General features: G+C 40.1%; 1 protein-coding gene across 18 annotated transcripts in view; it reads left to right on the top strand.

Annotated features, from left to right (window-relative positions):
• NRCAM (neuronal cell adhesion molecule) overlaps window positions 1–17,246 on the top strand; it is a 137,447-nt gene that overhangs the window by 67,405 nt on the left and 52,796 nt on the right. For 13 of the 18 annotated variants that reach the window (XR_014172559.1, XM_081928924.1, XM_081928930.1 and 10 more), the window contains exons 4-12: window positions 1,559–1,576; window positions 5,145–5,250; window positions 7,401–7,606; window positions 8,676–8,798; window positions 10,937–11,107; window positions 11,610–11,666; window positions 14,006–14,117; window positions 15,123–15,307; window positions 16,711–16,842. Coding sequence is in view for 17 of the 18 variants with exons in the window: in XM_081928924.1 (XP_081785050.1) it covers window positions 1,559–1,576; window positions 5,145–5,250; window positions 7,401–7,606; window positions 8,676–8,798; window positions 10,937–11,107; window positions 11,610–11,666; window positions 14,006–14,117; window positions 15,123–15,307; window positions 16,711–16,842 (1,110 nt within the window). In the remaining variant the exon portion in view is untranslated. The remainder of the gene's footprint in view (window positions 1–1,558; window positions 1,577–5,144; window positions 5,251–7,400; window positions 7,607–8,675; window positions 8,799–10,936; window positions 11,108–11,609; window positions 11,667–14,005; window positions 14,118–15,122; window positions 15,308–16,710; window positions 16,843–17,246) is intronic. The other 5 variants (XM_081928939.1, XM_081928931.1, XM_081928932.1 and 2 more) reach the window with 2 other exon arrangements.

A 17,246-nucleotide genomic window follows, 5' to 3' on the forward strand; every position in this document is an offset into this window, starting at 1 on the left:
GAGAGAGGGGACTTACTGTCACGGCCACCCAGGTCTGGTCCCAGCTCACAAGAGACCTCACTCCGTTGCAGCTTATTTACAGGAAAAGTTTATTGAAGATTTCTGCTTCTCATACAGTTCAGCATTGTGGCCGTACGTCTGCCACGTTAGACCGCTGAAGTCCCCTCTGACTCCTCCCCTCTTCCGCACCAACTTAATAGCCTGGCTCTAGACCACCTCTTCCTCTCCTTTCTTTTCCGCAGGGTCTTCCTGCCCCCCTGGGTTCCCTCTCTCCGTGACTCGCCTGAGGCTGAATCCTCTGCCGCCTCTTCCCCCCTCTTTCTGGCTTTAGGGCCGGGCTCCTCCCCTGAGCTCTCTCCACTTCCGCGCGCCTCTACGTTTGAACTTGGCGCGCGTACGTTGCTGCTGACCTTTCTTTCGACCGCTACACCACCCCCTGCTCTGCTCTCCACCCTTTCCGGCTGAACACCCTGCTCCAACCCCCTCTCTCTGTTCTCTCCTAATCCTGCTCCCTCCGAGAGGCTGACGACTCCACCCCCTTTACTCCGTTCCGGCTGAGACGTCTCTTGCTTCCTCTGTCTTCCACTGGGCTCCTCTCCGCTTCTCCCTTCTCCTCCCCTTTGCTTGATTAAGGTAACCCCCTTTTGAGAATCCTCTGACTCGCTGCTCAGACTCGTGGATTCCCTCAGAATTCCGTCATCTTCTTCCTCATCCTTCTGCCCCTCCTCCCACTCGCTCTCCGTCTCCTCTGTCATCTCCTCCTCTCTCCCAGAAACCCTGACAACAAAGTTATGTTTTTCCCCTATAGCGTAGTACATTTACAATAAAGCTAAGTAGTATTGGTTTAGTCCTACAATATTGAGGAAGGCTCTCACATTTAAATTAATATATTTGGTAATGGAAATAGCATAGCTAATAACATGTCCATGTTGTCGATGGAATAGCAGGTGTCTTTGGCCATTTCAGACTCAGGACAATTTTTTAACTCAAATGTGAATTTGGGACCCATTTTGTTATTTATTTATTTTTAGTGTATATTTGGATGGTGGTAGTGTTCCGGTTGCAACTCACCTTGGATCAGGCTGCAAGTGGGTCCTGATCCCCCATCTGAAGATTAGTGGAATAGATGCTGTTTGTATTTTTAAAATGTAGTCTTAAGTGCTTAGCTGCTCTTCCATCTGGACCTATGCACAAATTGATTTTTGCCCGCAGCATGAATGCAATGCATTCCATTAATTCCATTTCCCTACCTCCTCAGAACCTTAGTATCAATAGGGCATGTTCTTTATAGGTCAGAGGAACAGGCAGTGTTTGTACTTGAAAAGTCAACATTTGACAAGAGCCTCATACATTGGATTGTGTGAGATTCCACGCTGAATCTTGAAGCATTTACTGTTTGAGTAACAATTGTTGAAAATACCTTTAGTGTCAGTGATCTGTATATTTTCCTCAATACCTTCTCTTTCTAAGGTTTAACTTTTTCTTCTTACTAACAAATAATTTTCTTTAATTCATGATTACAATTCACCTGCTGAATCTGATGCGGGGGGAAAAAAAGCAAAACTTCTTGAAGAATGTAAGTTTTCTGCCCACTAACCTAGACAATAAAGTTTACACTGTGTGTGTGTATTAATATTTTTTTAACGAGTGTGGAATCCAAGTGACATGATTTTTGTACGTGGTGTTGTTTGCTGTTATTAATGTTGTCGTGTATAGATGATTGATGAAAAGTAGCATTGTGGAAATTATAGCCGGTAGCAACTTTGGAACAGGTTTCTTTTAAATGTTCAAATATTTATTTTTGGTGCCCAAAAGGATATGTGTTTTTGTTTTCAAAAAGGTGCAATGCCACCTTTCCCTTTCGATGATGCCCCATGTTTCAGGAGTTACATTGATTGTGTCAGCTTCTGCTTGTCATCTGACCTAATCAGTTTCACCATTTAGTTAGGACCAGGAGAAGTGACTGCAGTTAGAAAAACGGAACCAAGAGAAATGTTCCTGTTTGCATTGCATCTCTTCTTCATTTTGTGGCTATTAAGTTGAGTCAGCATTAAGCATAAAGCTGTTCCTATAGTTCCAGGTAAATCATCTATACACAGCCTGTGTGTTTGCTCATGTTTTCTCTTGCTGTTAGATTTACAAGCATGCACGACTAGAATTTGATTCCCCCCAAACTCCATAGACATGGTTTCCCACAAGAATGCATTACATCACAATTCCTTTTTAAGAACAGCCTTTTTGATGTGGTTCACCCACCACTTGAAACTATTGTTTCAACAGCCTGTGGTGCACCCCTGTTCAGCATATCATAAAAGAAACAAGCCAGAGAATATCTTGCCATTATGTGCAAACCATTGTTTCTGATTTGTTTGTCTCCTAACATACCACGAAGATAAGTCAAGGACAAAGCTTGGATTATTGTTGTTTGTTAGGACAGAGTCAAACCCAGGAGTGCCATTTCACATATCAATGACAGACTAGCTTCTGGTTCATTTTCCCCTCAGCTCATAATGTAAAGAGGCAGGGTTTCATCCCATTTTCATCACAATCAATGCTGTTTCCATTTCACTACAGTTCGGCTTCTGCTAAAATCTACATTATTCATCTCACTTTCTAGTGTTGGCTGAAACAAACGCTAATTATGTAATAAAGTATGTAATTAACTTCAGTGCATTCCAATGAAAATCAAACATGAAAAACAGCACAAAATTTGCTTAATTATTTATGTAGCATTCAGACTAAAAAAAAAAGTTACCAAATGCCACTCGTATTCCCTTGCATGATTTCTATCCCTGACTTCAATTTAATATGCAAATTGTGGCAGTTCCCACTTCCGTTTCTGACAAAATTTCCTACTATCCCTACCTAATATCCCTAAAAGAAGGAGGGGGAGAACCATAGAGACTTTTGGTGCTCAGCCACATTAAACCATAATTTTATTTAAGCTGTAGTTCAATGTGATGCATGACTGGGCCCTTAATGTTCAGTAATGTTAATACTTTACTACTACTACTACTACTACTACTACTACTACTATTATATATGCCACCCATCTGACTAGGTTACCTCAGCCACTCTGGGTGGCTTCCAGCAAAACACAATATGATATCAAGCATCCCTGAGCAGGGCTGCCTTTAAATGTCTTCTGAAAGTCCAATAGTTGTTTATCTCCTTGGCATCTGATGGGCATCCCACAGTGTGGGAGTGACTGCTGAGAAATTCAGGGCCCATATGACTACCCCGCCTTCTCCATTCTTACTCTGCTGCAAATTTAGAAGTGCTAAGCCAGGTGGTTGGTCAAAACTTTGCATTTTTACTTTAGAAATGAATTGCAGTGCAGGTGAATTTTAAGCAAAGATCAGATCCCCACTGCATGACCAGAACTGGCGGGGCAGGTTTGTTTGACCTAGATGTGTTCATAGTACTTTTAGTATTATCTTCAGCAATGAGATGTCTAGTATATCTTATGACAAACTTTTATAATGTGCCATATATTGTGTTATATAAATACAGTACTGCTAACGATGTAGAAAGGAAAGATTAGGACAGCCACCTACAGATGCTCAGGAAGAGTTCACTTACTAGAAATAACTTATCAACCTAATTTCTTTCTGCAATAAGAGAAAGAGAGAGAAAAGATCTCTACAGAAATTGTCACATTAGCACACACACTCACTCATACACATGTAGAATCTGGTATCTTGGCGATCATTTCATGGTAACAGTATCAAAAACAGCTACCGGCACTTGATAATCTCTGTAAGCAGGTGCAGATGCTTATGTACACACAGTAGGGCTTTCCTTTGGTAATGAGAAAGCCAGTTGTGATCTAAGAGTTCTCAGACTATTAAAAATGCTAGTCTTCTTGGTGTTACATGAAACTATTTTCACTCTCATTAATTTGCACGCCAGTCTAATCAAACAGAAATAGCCGCTTGTGATTTAAGAACAAATTCCTTGGCATCGAGTCCTGTTAGTTATTTAACAGGATTTATATAGTACCGGTTAATCATCAAAACCCCTAGGCAGTTTACATAAAATATAAAATATACATTAAAATATGCAGAAAATCAGATTTTAGATTCGCCTAATTAAAATACAAAATCAGCAGATTTGAAATATACGTTGTAAATGCATATTAAAACACATGTCAAAAGCCAAATACGTGTCCTTTGCTGAGAAGGTCAAATGGTAGAAGGAACCCAATCTAGCACTTGGCAATACAGTGTGTTCTTGCATTGGCACACTGGTGAAAGCTCATCTGGCCAGCTAGAATACAGTGACAACTTGTACTGTACATACTTAGGCTTTTTTCCCCTCCAAAAAGTATTACAAATGAGACCAGTGGATACAAGCTGGATCTTCCCTACATGAATTAATTATACAGTTGTAGAACATACAAAGAGGGCTTTAGTGATGGTAAGGCAGAGGTTTTCAACCTTTCTGTGTTCATGGCTCCCTTGACCAACTACATTCTTTCTGTGACACCCCTGTGGGGCTCAAGAGCCCAGTTATGTCATCCCATGACTGCAGAGCTGGCAGCCTCTCACCCTTTTTCAAACACCCTGCCCCTGGTCTCTGAGCTGTCCCCACTCCACCCCAAAGAGAGCTGTCTCCTCACACTGCCCTGCAGGGGCCTGGGCAGCACCCCCTGTCCAGCTCCAGAGGCACCATTCACCAGGGGAGCTTGTAGCCAGGGCTGCTGCAACAAACAGCTGTGCAAGCCTTTGGGAGGCAGAGACTCAAGAGCTCATCAGAGGAGGGAGGGGGAAAGAGGGATGGAGGCCAGTGCTGTCCGCGGCACCCCTGACCATCATTCAAGGCACCCCAGGGTGCCATGGTACACTGGCAAAATGATGATCGTATGCAACTGCCTATAATAAGAAATGTCAGAGATTTTGTTTTATAAACCCAAACTGTAGTCCTAGAGGCATGCAACAGTAACATTCGCCATTAATCTCATGTGAATTTAGTCTCCTGAAGATTTGTACAGGATTGCAGCACACTAGATGTTTGTGGTTAACAGCACTATTTCTGTGATTTGCTTCTTTTTAAACTTTTTTTTTACAAAAGTGGTTTTGTGCTTCTTTTAGAAGATATAATTGAATATTTCCTTTTACTTTTTAATTATATTTCATAAAAAGTACCACAGCCTCCGACAATAACACAACAGTCTCCAAAAGACTATATTGTTGATCCAAGGGAGAATATTGTAATACAGTGTGAAGCAAAAGGAAAGCCACCCCCTAGGTAAGTACTGGTTTTGTTGTCTTAACTTTGTATACATCCATTTTTTTAAAAAAAAAACTTAATCTCAGCAAAATAAATAATGCTATGCCTGTGATTATTATTATATGTCTTCTCAAAGTAGCCTATCATATACATAGTTCTATCATTAAAAAATGCAAAGAGCATTTATGAGGTGCCAAAGTGCTAACTGTGCGATTGTTCTTGTATGTGGAGCACTTCCAGTTGTGGTCCCAATCGCAGTGCCTCCTTTCCCTGGCCTATGTGAAGTGTGACAGAACAAATGCAAGCAGACAATGATCTGGATAAAAAATTGGTCACAACTTTATTGATTACAAGTGTAGGTAGAACTTTGGCTCAGGCATTGGGTGTATATGGATTCCAGCCTCCTGCTGGAGGGATGGAACTGCTGCAGGGACAAGCCGGGATTATAGCCTCTCTAAGAAGTTGATCTACTGAGTTGGCCATCCCAAGGCTGCTGCTGGAAACTCTATGGCCCATTTGCCCTATGCTTGGCTTCTGGAGAGGAATTTCCACTGTGAACCCTCTAATGGGGTACCCTGCCTATGCCACTGACAGAGTATTGTGTGATGAACCACTTCACCCAGCATCTGAAGAGTAGGATTCGACCCTTGCCTCGGACAGGGCAACAGCCAATGCCTGGCCAGCCAGCAAGGCACCACCCTCCATGGCGGGGGGTTCCATGATTGGTCTATTCCAGTGGTGTCCAAACTTTTTTCAAAGAGGGCCAGATTTGATGATGTGAAGGGCTGTGAGGGCCGACCAAAGGGCCGACCAAAGTTGTTTTTAGGACTGAAGTTGTTGAGCTCTTGGGGGGGGGGGATTTTCCCCAGGAAATAAACTGCCACAGGGGCTGGATTAAACCGATTTGTGGGCCAGATTAGGCCCTTAAAATGGACTTTGGACATGCCTGGTCCATTCAAGTATGTCCTACCTAGAGGATGACACCTTCCCCATACTGCTGTCAGAAGAGGCCAGCGAGCAAGCATGGCCTGATTGCTGGGGACGAAGGCAGAGTGCGAAGGGGCTATATCATGGGACTGCCAGAGAATGCCGGGGAAGAGGAGGAACGTTCAGAGGGAGGTGGGCAGGAAGTGATGGATGGGGAAGGGTGAGAGAGCCAGGAGGCAGAAAGGCTCTCCGATGCTGAAGCAGAGCCCCAGCACTGCACAGGAAGTTCTGGCACCGATGGTGAGGCAGTGCCTAGTCTGTCTGCCCAGGAGAGAAGAGAGTTAAAGAGGAGGGGGGAGAGGCATCACATGAAACTTCCCCACCTTTTCTGTTGGAGGAGAAGCCGGCGAAAGCCACTCCAGAATCTGAACTGAAGGAGTCAGACACATGACTGTAATGTGGTGCCTGTACATATGTAAAATAAAGAACTGTATATATCTCTGAGTGAGTGAGCAGAGGTGCTTATTGCGAAGAGCATACACAGGCCATCACAGGCTGAGACCATTGCCCCCATGGATGCAGTGAGCGGCCATTGAAGTTGCCCCAAAGGCCTCATCAAGCTTGGAAATTTTCAGAATATATCTCCATGAGGAGCAGTGAGTTGCCACCAGAAGGAAATACAGCCAAAATGCTGCCTTCTGCTGTATGGGGTAAGGACTTGATCCTGGCCTCAGCAGAGAACTGCTGTATACTGTCATACTGTCAGATGTGATAGTATGAGATTTAGCAGACCTGCTGTAGACAGAAGATGATGAACTTTCTAAAAAGGTGGCACTAGCTATTTATGCAACTTGAAGAAACACGTTTACAAATAGCATCTTTACACATATACCATATTAGTAGACTTTTACTCTTAAACAGAGGCTGGGAAAAGCTTATACAACATAACTGTGATCCAGATATCCATTGGGCATAGGGTTTTGGAAGTCTGTGGAGGTCTGTGGACATAGTGTTATTGCAGGTAATGAAAATTCCTACAACACTTTTGGAGCAACACTTTGTCTGGAATAGGTGTCTCACTTTTTTTTTCCTTCACATTTTCTAGTTGGATATTTATTAACACTTTCAACATTTTGTTTCACCGAAAGTACACATTATACACTGAAGATTATACATTATCTGATAGCAAATGTCCCCCCTCCCAATAACTAACTTCTTCAACTTTCCACCCCAATTGATAGCTTCTCATGGACACGCAATGGAACTCATTTTGACATCGATAAAGATGTACGGGTAAGAATGAAGCCTCACTCAGGAACCCTTATAATAAATATTATTAATGACGAAAATGGAGGAAAGGCAGAAACGTATGAAGGAGTTTATCAGTGCACAGCAAGAAATGAACTTGGAGCAGCAATTTCCAATAATATTGTTATACGGTCATCTAGTAAGTTGAATATTAGAAATTTCTTAAACTTGAAGCTCTTACTACTTGTTGTCAGCATATTTATTTACTTAATTTTCTTTCTCAGGAACCCTTATAATAAATGTTACATTATTTTCTTTCTTCTTTTCTTAAAAAAGACATCTTTTTAATCATCAAAGCAATCTTATTAGAAGGTAATGATATTTGATACTATAGTTTAGCACTGTACTGCATGAAAAACTACCCATCTTCTCCGAAGTTTTTTCTTAGTAAGTTAAGCACGCAAGATTTCCCTTCTTTTTCCAGTATGTTTAGAACTGGGTATTGTATAAAGCATCACAATTAGAACAAAATATTTTATACTTATTATATGTATTTAACAATTACATATTGCTGAAATGTACGTTTTTAAACATGAGACCAAAGAGGTTGGAATATAGATCAGTGAATTAGTCTCATTAGAATTTTTGTTTCCTTAAGCAGTCATGCCTTCATCTCAGATATGTTCTCTTAAGAGTTTAGGATGAGTTGGTAAACAGATGATCCTAAATCATTTCACTCTAGCATGGCAGGCAGATACCTCAAAATGCTGCATAATGACATATGATTCACTTTACATGTACTAAAGTAGCATTGAAATCAATAAAACGTAAGGATGTATAACTGTGCTGAAGATGGCATACTTAATTTGCTCTCCCATTCATCTATATTTTTGTAACTACCTACTCCTGTAATGTGTAATTAGGAGTCCATTATCCTCGTGTTTAATTGCTTTGCTTTCCTACGATACCCAGCATTACATAGTCTGAGAACTTCCTATGCACATTTCAGGAAAGTGCAAGTTTCTCTTCCTGTTGCTGAACATTTGAAGATTATTTTTTTCCTTGAAATAGCTAAATCACATCATAAAGTTCCTTACAACTTTCCCCCTAAGAATACTGTAAAAAAAAGATGTTCATGCAAAATTTGTAAATTTCATGTGATATTGGGTTCATGTCTTATGAAGCTTTGTTTTCTCTTGCTTCTTGAAATTCCTATGTTGTTTTCACTGCCCAGGCCATGTGACATTGATTTCCTCTCTTTTCTGCAGGATCTCCTTTATGGACCAAAGAAAAACTAGTTCCCAAAACAGTAGTTGAAGGTCAATATGCAATACTTCCCTGCAGGCCACCTATTGGATTACCACCACCTATAATATTTTGGATGGATAACTGTAAGTTTATTTTAAAATACATAAATATCTCTCACACGAAATTATTTCAGTAATTCCATCTGTGCTGCAATTAGAACACCTTCATGTGGCAAGGGGGACAAAGTCATCATACTGTCTACATGACTTGCAATCCCATGATAACAGGAAAGTGTTTCATGTTAGGTTTGTAAGTTAGCTCTTTATGATGGGACATGGGTGTGTTCACTACATCTCTGTATTACATCATAATGCTACTCAAGCTGCAGTTTTCTGCGTGTGATGTTATATGTCAGACCCACTCTTTTTAAAGCAAGGTAGTTGGTTTGAATCAGCATGACATATAGGTTGGCCTGTAATACTGTTGCAAATTATTACATAGTGTTCATACATCATCATTGTATGTCATTTTCCCCATCACTTTGATGGGACGGTGAGTAAAGTTGCACAACCATTGTGAACAGTCTATGTAGATGACCCACATTTTGGTAGTCATCCTCTATATCTCTGAGACATGCTTTTTCTACAAGTAATGAGAGGCCAAAACAGGGGAGGGCTGGGCTGATACAAAGATGGACCTTGCAAAGCCGTAGGAAGAGAGTAGAAATGACTATACAGTGGTACCTCGGGTTACATACGCTTCAGGTTACAGACGCTTCAGGTTACAGATTCTGCTAACCCAGAAATAGTACCTCGGGTTAAGAACTTTGCTTCAGGATGAGAACAGAAATCATGCTCTGGCGGCGTGGCGGCAGCTGGAGGCCCCATTAGCTAAAGTGGTGCTTCAGGTTAAGAATGGTTTCAGGTTAAGAACGGACCTTTGGAACGAATTAAGTACTTAATCCGAGGTACCACTGTAGTAAGTAAATACATGTTGAATAGTCTCTTGAACTATGGCTGGGACTATACCTACTGTTGTGATCTGGAATGTGGGGGAAGAACATGGCAGTCCTACTTGGAAGATAGGAAAAAGCCATTTCACATTGATTTATCTGGTTCCATGACCTCGTTTGGAGACTTAATATCCACAGTGGAGTGGATATTAGTTGAGGTGAATTTGTTCTACCTCCTTACCCGAAGGAGACTCTGAAAGCGATTTCCCAAAAGTAGATGGGCATGGTAATCAATCATGGGTGATGCCTTCCCTTTTTTGGCCAACTTTACACTACATAATGTTTGCTTGCTCATTTATTTTGTGACTCAGCTGATTGGCAATATTTCCATTTCCCTGTTGGATGAATCTGGTCTCATTGTTATTTGCTTGTGTAACTGGAAGAATCAGATGCGATTGGCATGAGTTCCCTTATTTGGTTAATCTAGTCTATCTGGCAGTGGCTTGTTTTAAACAAGTACACAATCTGGTTGGACTGGCAATTGTTTACTGTTGGATTTGGTCACTTTGCTCTCATTGGAGTTTAGTGCAGGCAGGTAAGCAAATTCGGATATAATCCTATGCCACCCTGAGGCATTATTAGGGTTGTGGGCACCTGGGAGTCATCGCTTATAGCTGTAAGCTTACAAAAGATGGGCAGGGATGAGCAGGTACACTTGGGTAAACATTCTGCCATGGGGCCATAGAGTACATGCCCAGTGCTTATACCCTAAGGTTCATCTAGTGTGAGGAGCAGAAATACACCCAGTTGTTGGCTTGGAAGCCACTGAGTACAGCAGCTGATTTGTACAGGGAATAAGACGGGTGCTCCCCTCTATATAATGAATAAACTCACCTGCCCTCACTTATTAATTCACTCTTGATTCAGAGATATTCTTATATTGCAATAAATATAATTGTTCCACCAATATGCTGGTTCTCACATTTTTCTCAGGGGCATAGGAGAATGGCATTCCTTTATTAGTTATCTCACACATGGAAACTGACTGGTTTTTCTCCCACAGGGGGCACATCCACCAGTTTTAAACCATTTTCAAGGGCTTCTAAATTTGTTTCTGCATGCAATTCAGAGTGCTGATTTTAATCTTTAAAGCCCTCTATGAATTGGGACCCAGGCATTAGAAAGGCAGGTTCATTTGAACCTGTCTAAACACTAGAATCTTTGTCAGAGGCACTGAGGCAGGCAGCAATAGGAGAATGTCTACTTCACGTACCTAAAGTAGCCCTTCATTGTTTAATGACACAATTTCTTTTCTTTTCTTCCCTACAGCTTTTCAAAAGCTGCCTCAAAATAATAGAGTTTCCCAGAGTCTAAATGGAGACCTTTATTTTTCTAATGTAAAGCCAGAAGATAGCCGTGACGATTACATATGCTATGCGAGATTTAACCACACTCAAACTATACAACAGAAGCAACCCATTTCTTTAAAAGTTGAACCAGGTAGGTGTGGATTTTGTAAGCTGTTTTATAGCTACATTACATTTGACAGAAGTATATGTTATGTAAGTGTATAACAAACTTTTCTTGTTGGAATGTACCTTTCTTAGAACACGTGGTTTAAATTAATACACCTTCCGAACATTAAAAATGACTTCCAGTATATATTTACTAGAGCTTTGTAAAATTATGTGGTGCAATAAAAATATGTACTGTTAAGTACCTAGGGTGCCTAAACTGCATTGAAGTCAATACTAGTTTAGACAATCTGTTTGCTGGAATACAACCTAAGTTTGAAAACAGCCTGGTAACAAGATGCTTCTGTATGACAGTTACCAAATATTTTCTATCTTATGCAAAAGCAATTACAGACCTGGATATTACAATGAAATAAATGTTTATTTCTGTTCGAATTGATCGGCTTCAGTAGATAGATAGATTAACTTCTAAAGCCCATATTTACTGCTTCCTGGTTGCATTCTTCATGATATTCTATTTATTTCAGTGGATTCATTGAATGAAACTATAACTGCTAATATGAGTGACTCTGATTTTTATGGTGGTGAGTTTTAGAGATCCACTCCTGCATTACTCCTTTCATTGTAGAATTTAGTTAACTAACCACTCCATGGCTGCTTAACTTTACTGCCCTTACAATTCTAATATCTATATCTACTGGTGACCATACAAGTAAATTGCACAGGATGAGTGCACTAATTGATTATAAATTATTTAGAAGTAATGGCAGAACATTTGCATGCGAACATGTCCCCCCCCCTTTTTGGCAAATGAATCAATATAGCAGGCTTGTTAATGTTCATGCACTCTATAACTTTCCCCTTTATGTTAGCTTATAATTCGCTATCACCGAGACCAGTCAGTAGCACACACCGTATACTAAGGAAAAAGCCATAAACAATTAACTGTTGCTCATCCTGCTTAATATCTCACTGAATATGCAGTTTAAGTGCTAACCACTTAATACATCTGTGTTAGAAAGAATACATGTCTAGCATGTTTGAAGCATCCATGCCCTAATGTGCATTTGCTATTTTATTTTTTTCCCTCTTTTATTTTCAATCCTTCACAGAGGTAGCAATCTTATCAACTATAAACATGGCTTTATGGTTATGGATTTAACCACACTGTTGAATTTCTCAAGGATGCATATACGATCCACTTCACACAAACTTTCCAAGGGCTAATGGCATATATTACAGGGACTCAGTCCATCAGCATAATATAAGTCTAGTGGCTGATGTATTTCCTTTTTTTATTCTCACTTAAGCAAGTGAAGTACCACCATCTCCTACCATTGCTACGATTCAAGGCAGGCAGCAGCAGCCCTTTTCCCCTAAGTGCCACAACCTCCCCACCCACCCCAGTAGAAGCCGAGAGCAAATCAATTGAAGCTATATCCAAACCAAAGTAAGCATTAGCAAAATAAGTGCCTACATCCTTGCAGTGACATGGTCATCTGTATTGCTGCTGTTTGTCTCTTGGATGTGAGAACCTCCCAGATCCAAGATGAGCTGAAGAGTGCACCACTGCTGCATCCTGCTTCCATGGAGTGCAAAGGAGGGGGTGGCAAAAGAGCTGCATGTTTGAGCATGGTACCCTTCAAGGACAATTTAGTCCTAGAGAGAGAGCTGCACAGCAGACCAGTCATACTGTGATGTATTTAAAGGTCAGGGAAATGTAATTGGTACATGCTAGTAGGTAACTGGCTGATGGACTTTGTCCTTCATTTTTTCATAAAATAAGAATTAATTCGAATATTTTTGCTTTGTATCCTATTTGCAAGTTATGTGAAAGCATATGGAGATAGAAGTGGCTCCTTGTGCACTTGAGGATTTCCCCATTATAAGAGTGGAAATTCAATGCATGCACCTCTTTTAAGCACACAGAGTTCCACTGAAGAGAATAGGGAATAGTCGGTGTACACATGAGAGAACTTGGTGATCTGGACTAAAAGCTATGCTTTTAAAGTTAGTGGCTTACTTCTTATTCTATGATCTCGCTGTCTTCCTGGACCTGTCTACACTACAAACTTAAAACACTTTATAGTCATTTTCTGTTCCCAGGGAATGGTGAGGGTCATAGTTCTGTGATATAGGTAGGTGCAGGTGTGTATGAAAAGGTTGGGGAGGAGAAATGGTATCCTGGGGATCTCTAAGAGAATTTTCAACACTGGACCAAACTGAAGTTTGACCAAGATCTTTTGGGAAAGCCAAAGCAGTTAAAAGTTGCCTAAAAACATTTTAATTTGTAATGACGATATACCCTGATTCCACTCCTGTTTACTTATAACCTTTTGGAGTCCCATTGAATGTAAGCCTGCTATCTACACATATCTACACAGATGAATGTTAACTAATTTCCCAGAAGAATTTCAAACAGAAATGGTAATAAAAAGGATACAATTCACAAGATAAGCTTCTAAGCCAACAGAAAAGATTTCAGTCGAAAACCTTTATCATTTACTTCCATCATTTCAAGTGAAAAACTCTGATCACTTACAGTAGCTCTTCACAGCACTATTATTTATTTAAGAATTTGCTATTTCACCAACAATGATGTTCCCAGAGAAACTTACGTTATTCTTTAGTGTCAAAAAAATAAAGCACTAATTTATTTGGTGGGTGGATTTCTTTCAAAAGATTTTAGTTACTAAGTGAAAGGTTTACCCCTTACAGGAATTTCCCAAATTTTAAGGCAGAGTTTTGCAAAGTAGTTAAATGAAGCAGAGCAAGAAGGGTTTAAAACTCCCATTTATGAATTACAGTATTGACGGTCAGTATTAGATACAGCATGCATTTATGGAAAGGATTAGTTTTACTGTAGTCTTGAATTTACATTCAAATTTTTTATACTTCTAAATACATTTTTCTTTTCTTTTAGACAGGTTATCTCCTGAAAGGCGCCCAACTCTTCTGCTACCCACTGGAAGTACAAGTAGCAAAACAGAGCTAAGAGGAAACACCCTTTTGCTGGAGTGCATTGCAGAAGGATTGTGAGTTGACATTTGAAACATGCAACGTAAATGCAGAAATGCTAACCACTTCTCACTTCTATATCTTTACACTGTTTTCCTTTTGCAGTATTATTATGTTTAAACGTTCGATTGTTGATTAGTTTGGCAGTGTGCACTCAGAGAAAGGGAGACTGCTGAGATGCTTGCTCTTTCCCTTCTCTTTCTCACAGCTATTTCACAATTTGTTGTTTCCTTGTCCAACCAATAGAAGACAGACTTTCCCCAGAATTTCCAGAGACTGTATAATGGAATACTGTACCTCTTTGCTCTAATTTACCAAGTTGTCTTGAGTGTGCCTTCATAAATCAGACACTCAAGCAGCAGTAAGGTTTTTATTCTTCCTCTTCCCCACAACACAAGGGTCATAGCAGAGACTCTGGGGTAAAACCCATCAGTTCAAAGGTCCAACATCTGGCAAACAATGCTTTGGCAAGCGCAGGAGATAATTCCATAACTTGCTTGCTTTTATAGATCACTGATTGCTTCTATACCTCCTACAACTGTCATTCACTTGTAGTGTTCACTCTTTCTGTCATTCCTTTCCTGCCCTATCAGCATGGGCTGTGCTCAGCAAATATTTAGCAAATTTGTTTTCCTTTTGTACCAGTGACATGTAGTGAATTGTAGTGCAAGAATCCTAAATGTCAGCCTTTTATAAAAGAGATATTCTAAATGTACATATTCTGCTTATCTCTACCTCTTTTTTCCATTGTCCATCTACCAAGAATGAGTTAGTCTTTTTCTTTTTTAAGTTACATATTATTTTTGGCTGCATCTGTAAAATTTGCTGATTACCTATCTGTCCATAGCACCCTAAAGCCCACTGTGGAAATTGGAAGGGAATTCTGTCAGCACTGACAGAAGAAGAGAACCTGAAGCTTATAAGCTTGCTTCCAATCTCTTCATCATGGGAGTTGGAATATTGTGCTCATTCCGCCAATCACTTTAATCTCAACTGCTGTTGCTTTGTTTGTTTTTCACCAGACCTACGCCACTTATTCGCTGGATTAAAGAAGGCGGTGAGCTTCCTGCCAACAGAACTTTTTTGGATAATTTTCATAAAACCCTCAAAATAATAGACATTTCTGAAGCTGACTCTGGAAAATATAAATGCATTGCATCAAATCTTTTGGGTTCCGCTCACCATGTTATAACAGTCACTGTCAAAGGTAAAACTTTTCTTAACATAGCATGTACATTTTTTAGTTCAGAGGGGTGGCATCAGATGGGTTTTACTACATGAAAGGTTTGTCTGAACTAGATTTCTACACTGAAATCCATCCACATGTTGAAATGAGAAATGTACTATGGTGTATTAACTATACCTTGCTATGTATGTTTACAGCACTTCATAGTGGCCAATACTGTAATGCCATTGACTTCACACAGTGTGGTAAAGCCCTCCCAGCACACAGAAAAAGTCTTGTATATCCTAAAGACATTTTGGAATCCGCTAGCTAAATTGAGGCAGATTCTGATCAATCTCAGATCTAATCACCAAAAATTTTCCTTCAGCAGAATTTCAAGTCTGCCAAAATCAGTACAATGAGGACAAATGGGTAGTGGAGCAGATTGTACCTGATTCAGTCTGATCTTTGGGCAACTTGTATAACCCCAGCATGGGTAGAGGACAATCCTCTCAGAGGCTGATAGATCCAGAATCTTTCTTAAATTTTCTGGGAGATTTTTCTCTCAGAGTTCTGCTGAGGCCCTTGTTTTCCAACTCATTATTATTGTTTTAATATTGTATAATATATTTTAACTGATTTTATTGTATACTGTATGCTGCCTTTGGGGGGGGAAGCATTTTGAAAAACAACTAACACATCTATTTAAGTAAATGGATAACAAAATCACTTGGATGCAGTTATTCACGGTTGGGAGGGGATTAGCAGAAGATTTATCTGCTGATTTTTTAAAATTATTATTTCCCTCTGCACCCCTAGCTATAGCCTACCCCTTTCAGAGAGGGTACCTCGATCCTCAGAAGGGGCTTTCTGGAGGTGGCAGAGAAAATTACCTTCTGCCAACCCATTCCCCATTGGATAAAATCAAATACTGTACTATGTTAATATATAAAGTGGAATAAAGATATTATACGCAATATACAGCCCAATAGACTTGTTACAAGAAGTCTGCAAGTGAAGATTTTACTGATTAACTTATTTCAATGTGACATTCAGACCTCCTTCCTGATCTTAAGTATTGGCTTCATCTACCCTTTCCTCATGTTGCTGTCCCTAAATTCCATCAGCTACCTTTGCTCTGGGCTCCTTGACTCTTGGCTTTTCTACTCCTTCTGATTTCTTTGTGGGCTACAGTACTCTTAACAAAATACCCCAAAAACTTTTGTCTATACTAGGTTCTCTGCAAGTTTTAATTATCCCATCCAAATAGACAATGTTCCCTTCTCTCTCAGGGTGTGCACTTCAAACATTCTATCAACTTTGTTCCCTAGACAGCCAGAATTTTGCCACCATAACTAATTGAGTCAATCTGTGTAATATTGTATTCCACCACGCACACACAATAAAAGATATACAGATGGTTGTTTTGTTCCCTTTAAATTCAGCTGCACCTTACTGGATAAGAGAGCCCACAAACCTTGTATTATCTCCTGGAGAAAGTGGTTCCTTGATCTGCAGAGCTAATGGCAAACCCAAACCCAGTATAAGCTGGTTAGCGAATGGAGTTCCTATCATAAGTAAGATCTGTTTTTACTCTCTTCAGAACAATGTGATGCAAAGTTTTTAACTGGTGTCTCTGTTCCAGGAGAGGTGAAAGCCAGGAGGCTTTGCAGGATTCGGCTTCCATTTAGGGGAAAGGAAGGAGAGAGAGAAATAAACAAGGAATAAAGGACTTGGACTTTGTTTATATGGGTTGTTTGCATGGACTCTGCTTTTATAGACAGTTGTGTATTATATGGGGATACAAATCTTACTTGCTTGTTTGTTTGGGGATTATATGGTTAACTCCATAACTCTAGAGTTAACTAGCTCAGAAGAGAAGGTGGGAGAGTTAGCTGAGTATGTGAGAGAAGGCTTGTCTGAAATAAAAAAAAACCCCAAAATTTCCTGTCACCTGCAATCTGTTGGGCAGAGCCCATGT

This window comes from Podarcis melisellensis (assembly GCF_964234715.1).
Source record: "Podarcis melisellensis genome assembly, chromosome: 10".
Classification (NCBI taxonomy): domain Eukaryota; kingdom Metazoa; phylum Chordata; class Lepidosauria; order Squamata; family Lacertidae; genus Podarcis; species Podarcis melisellensis.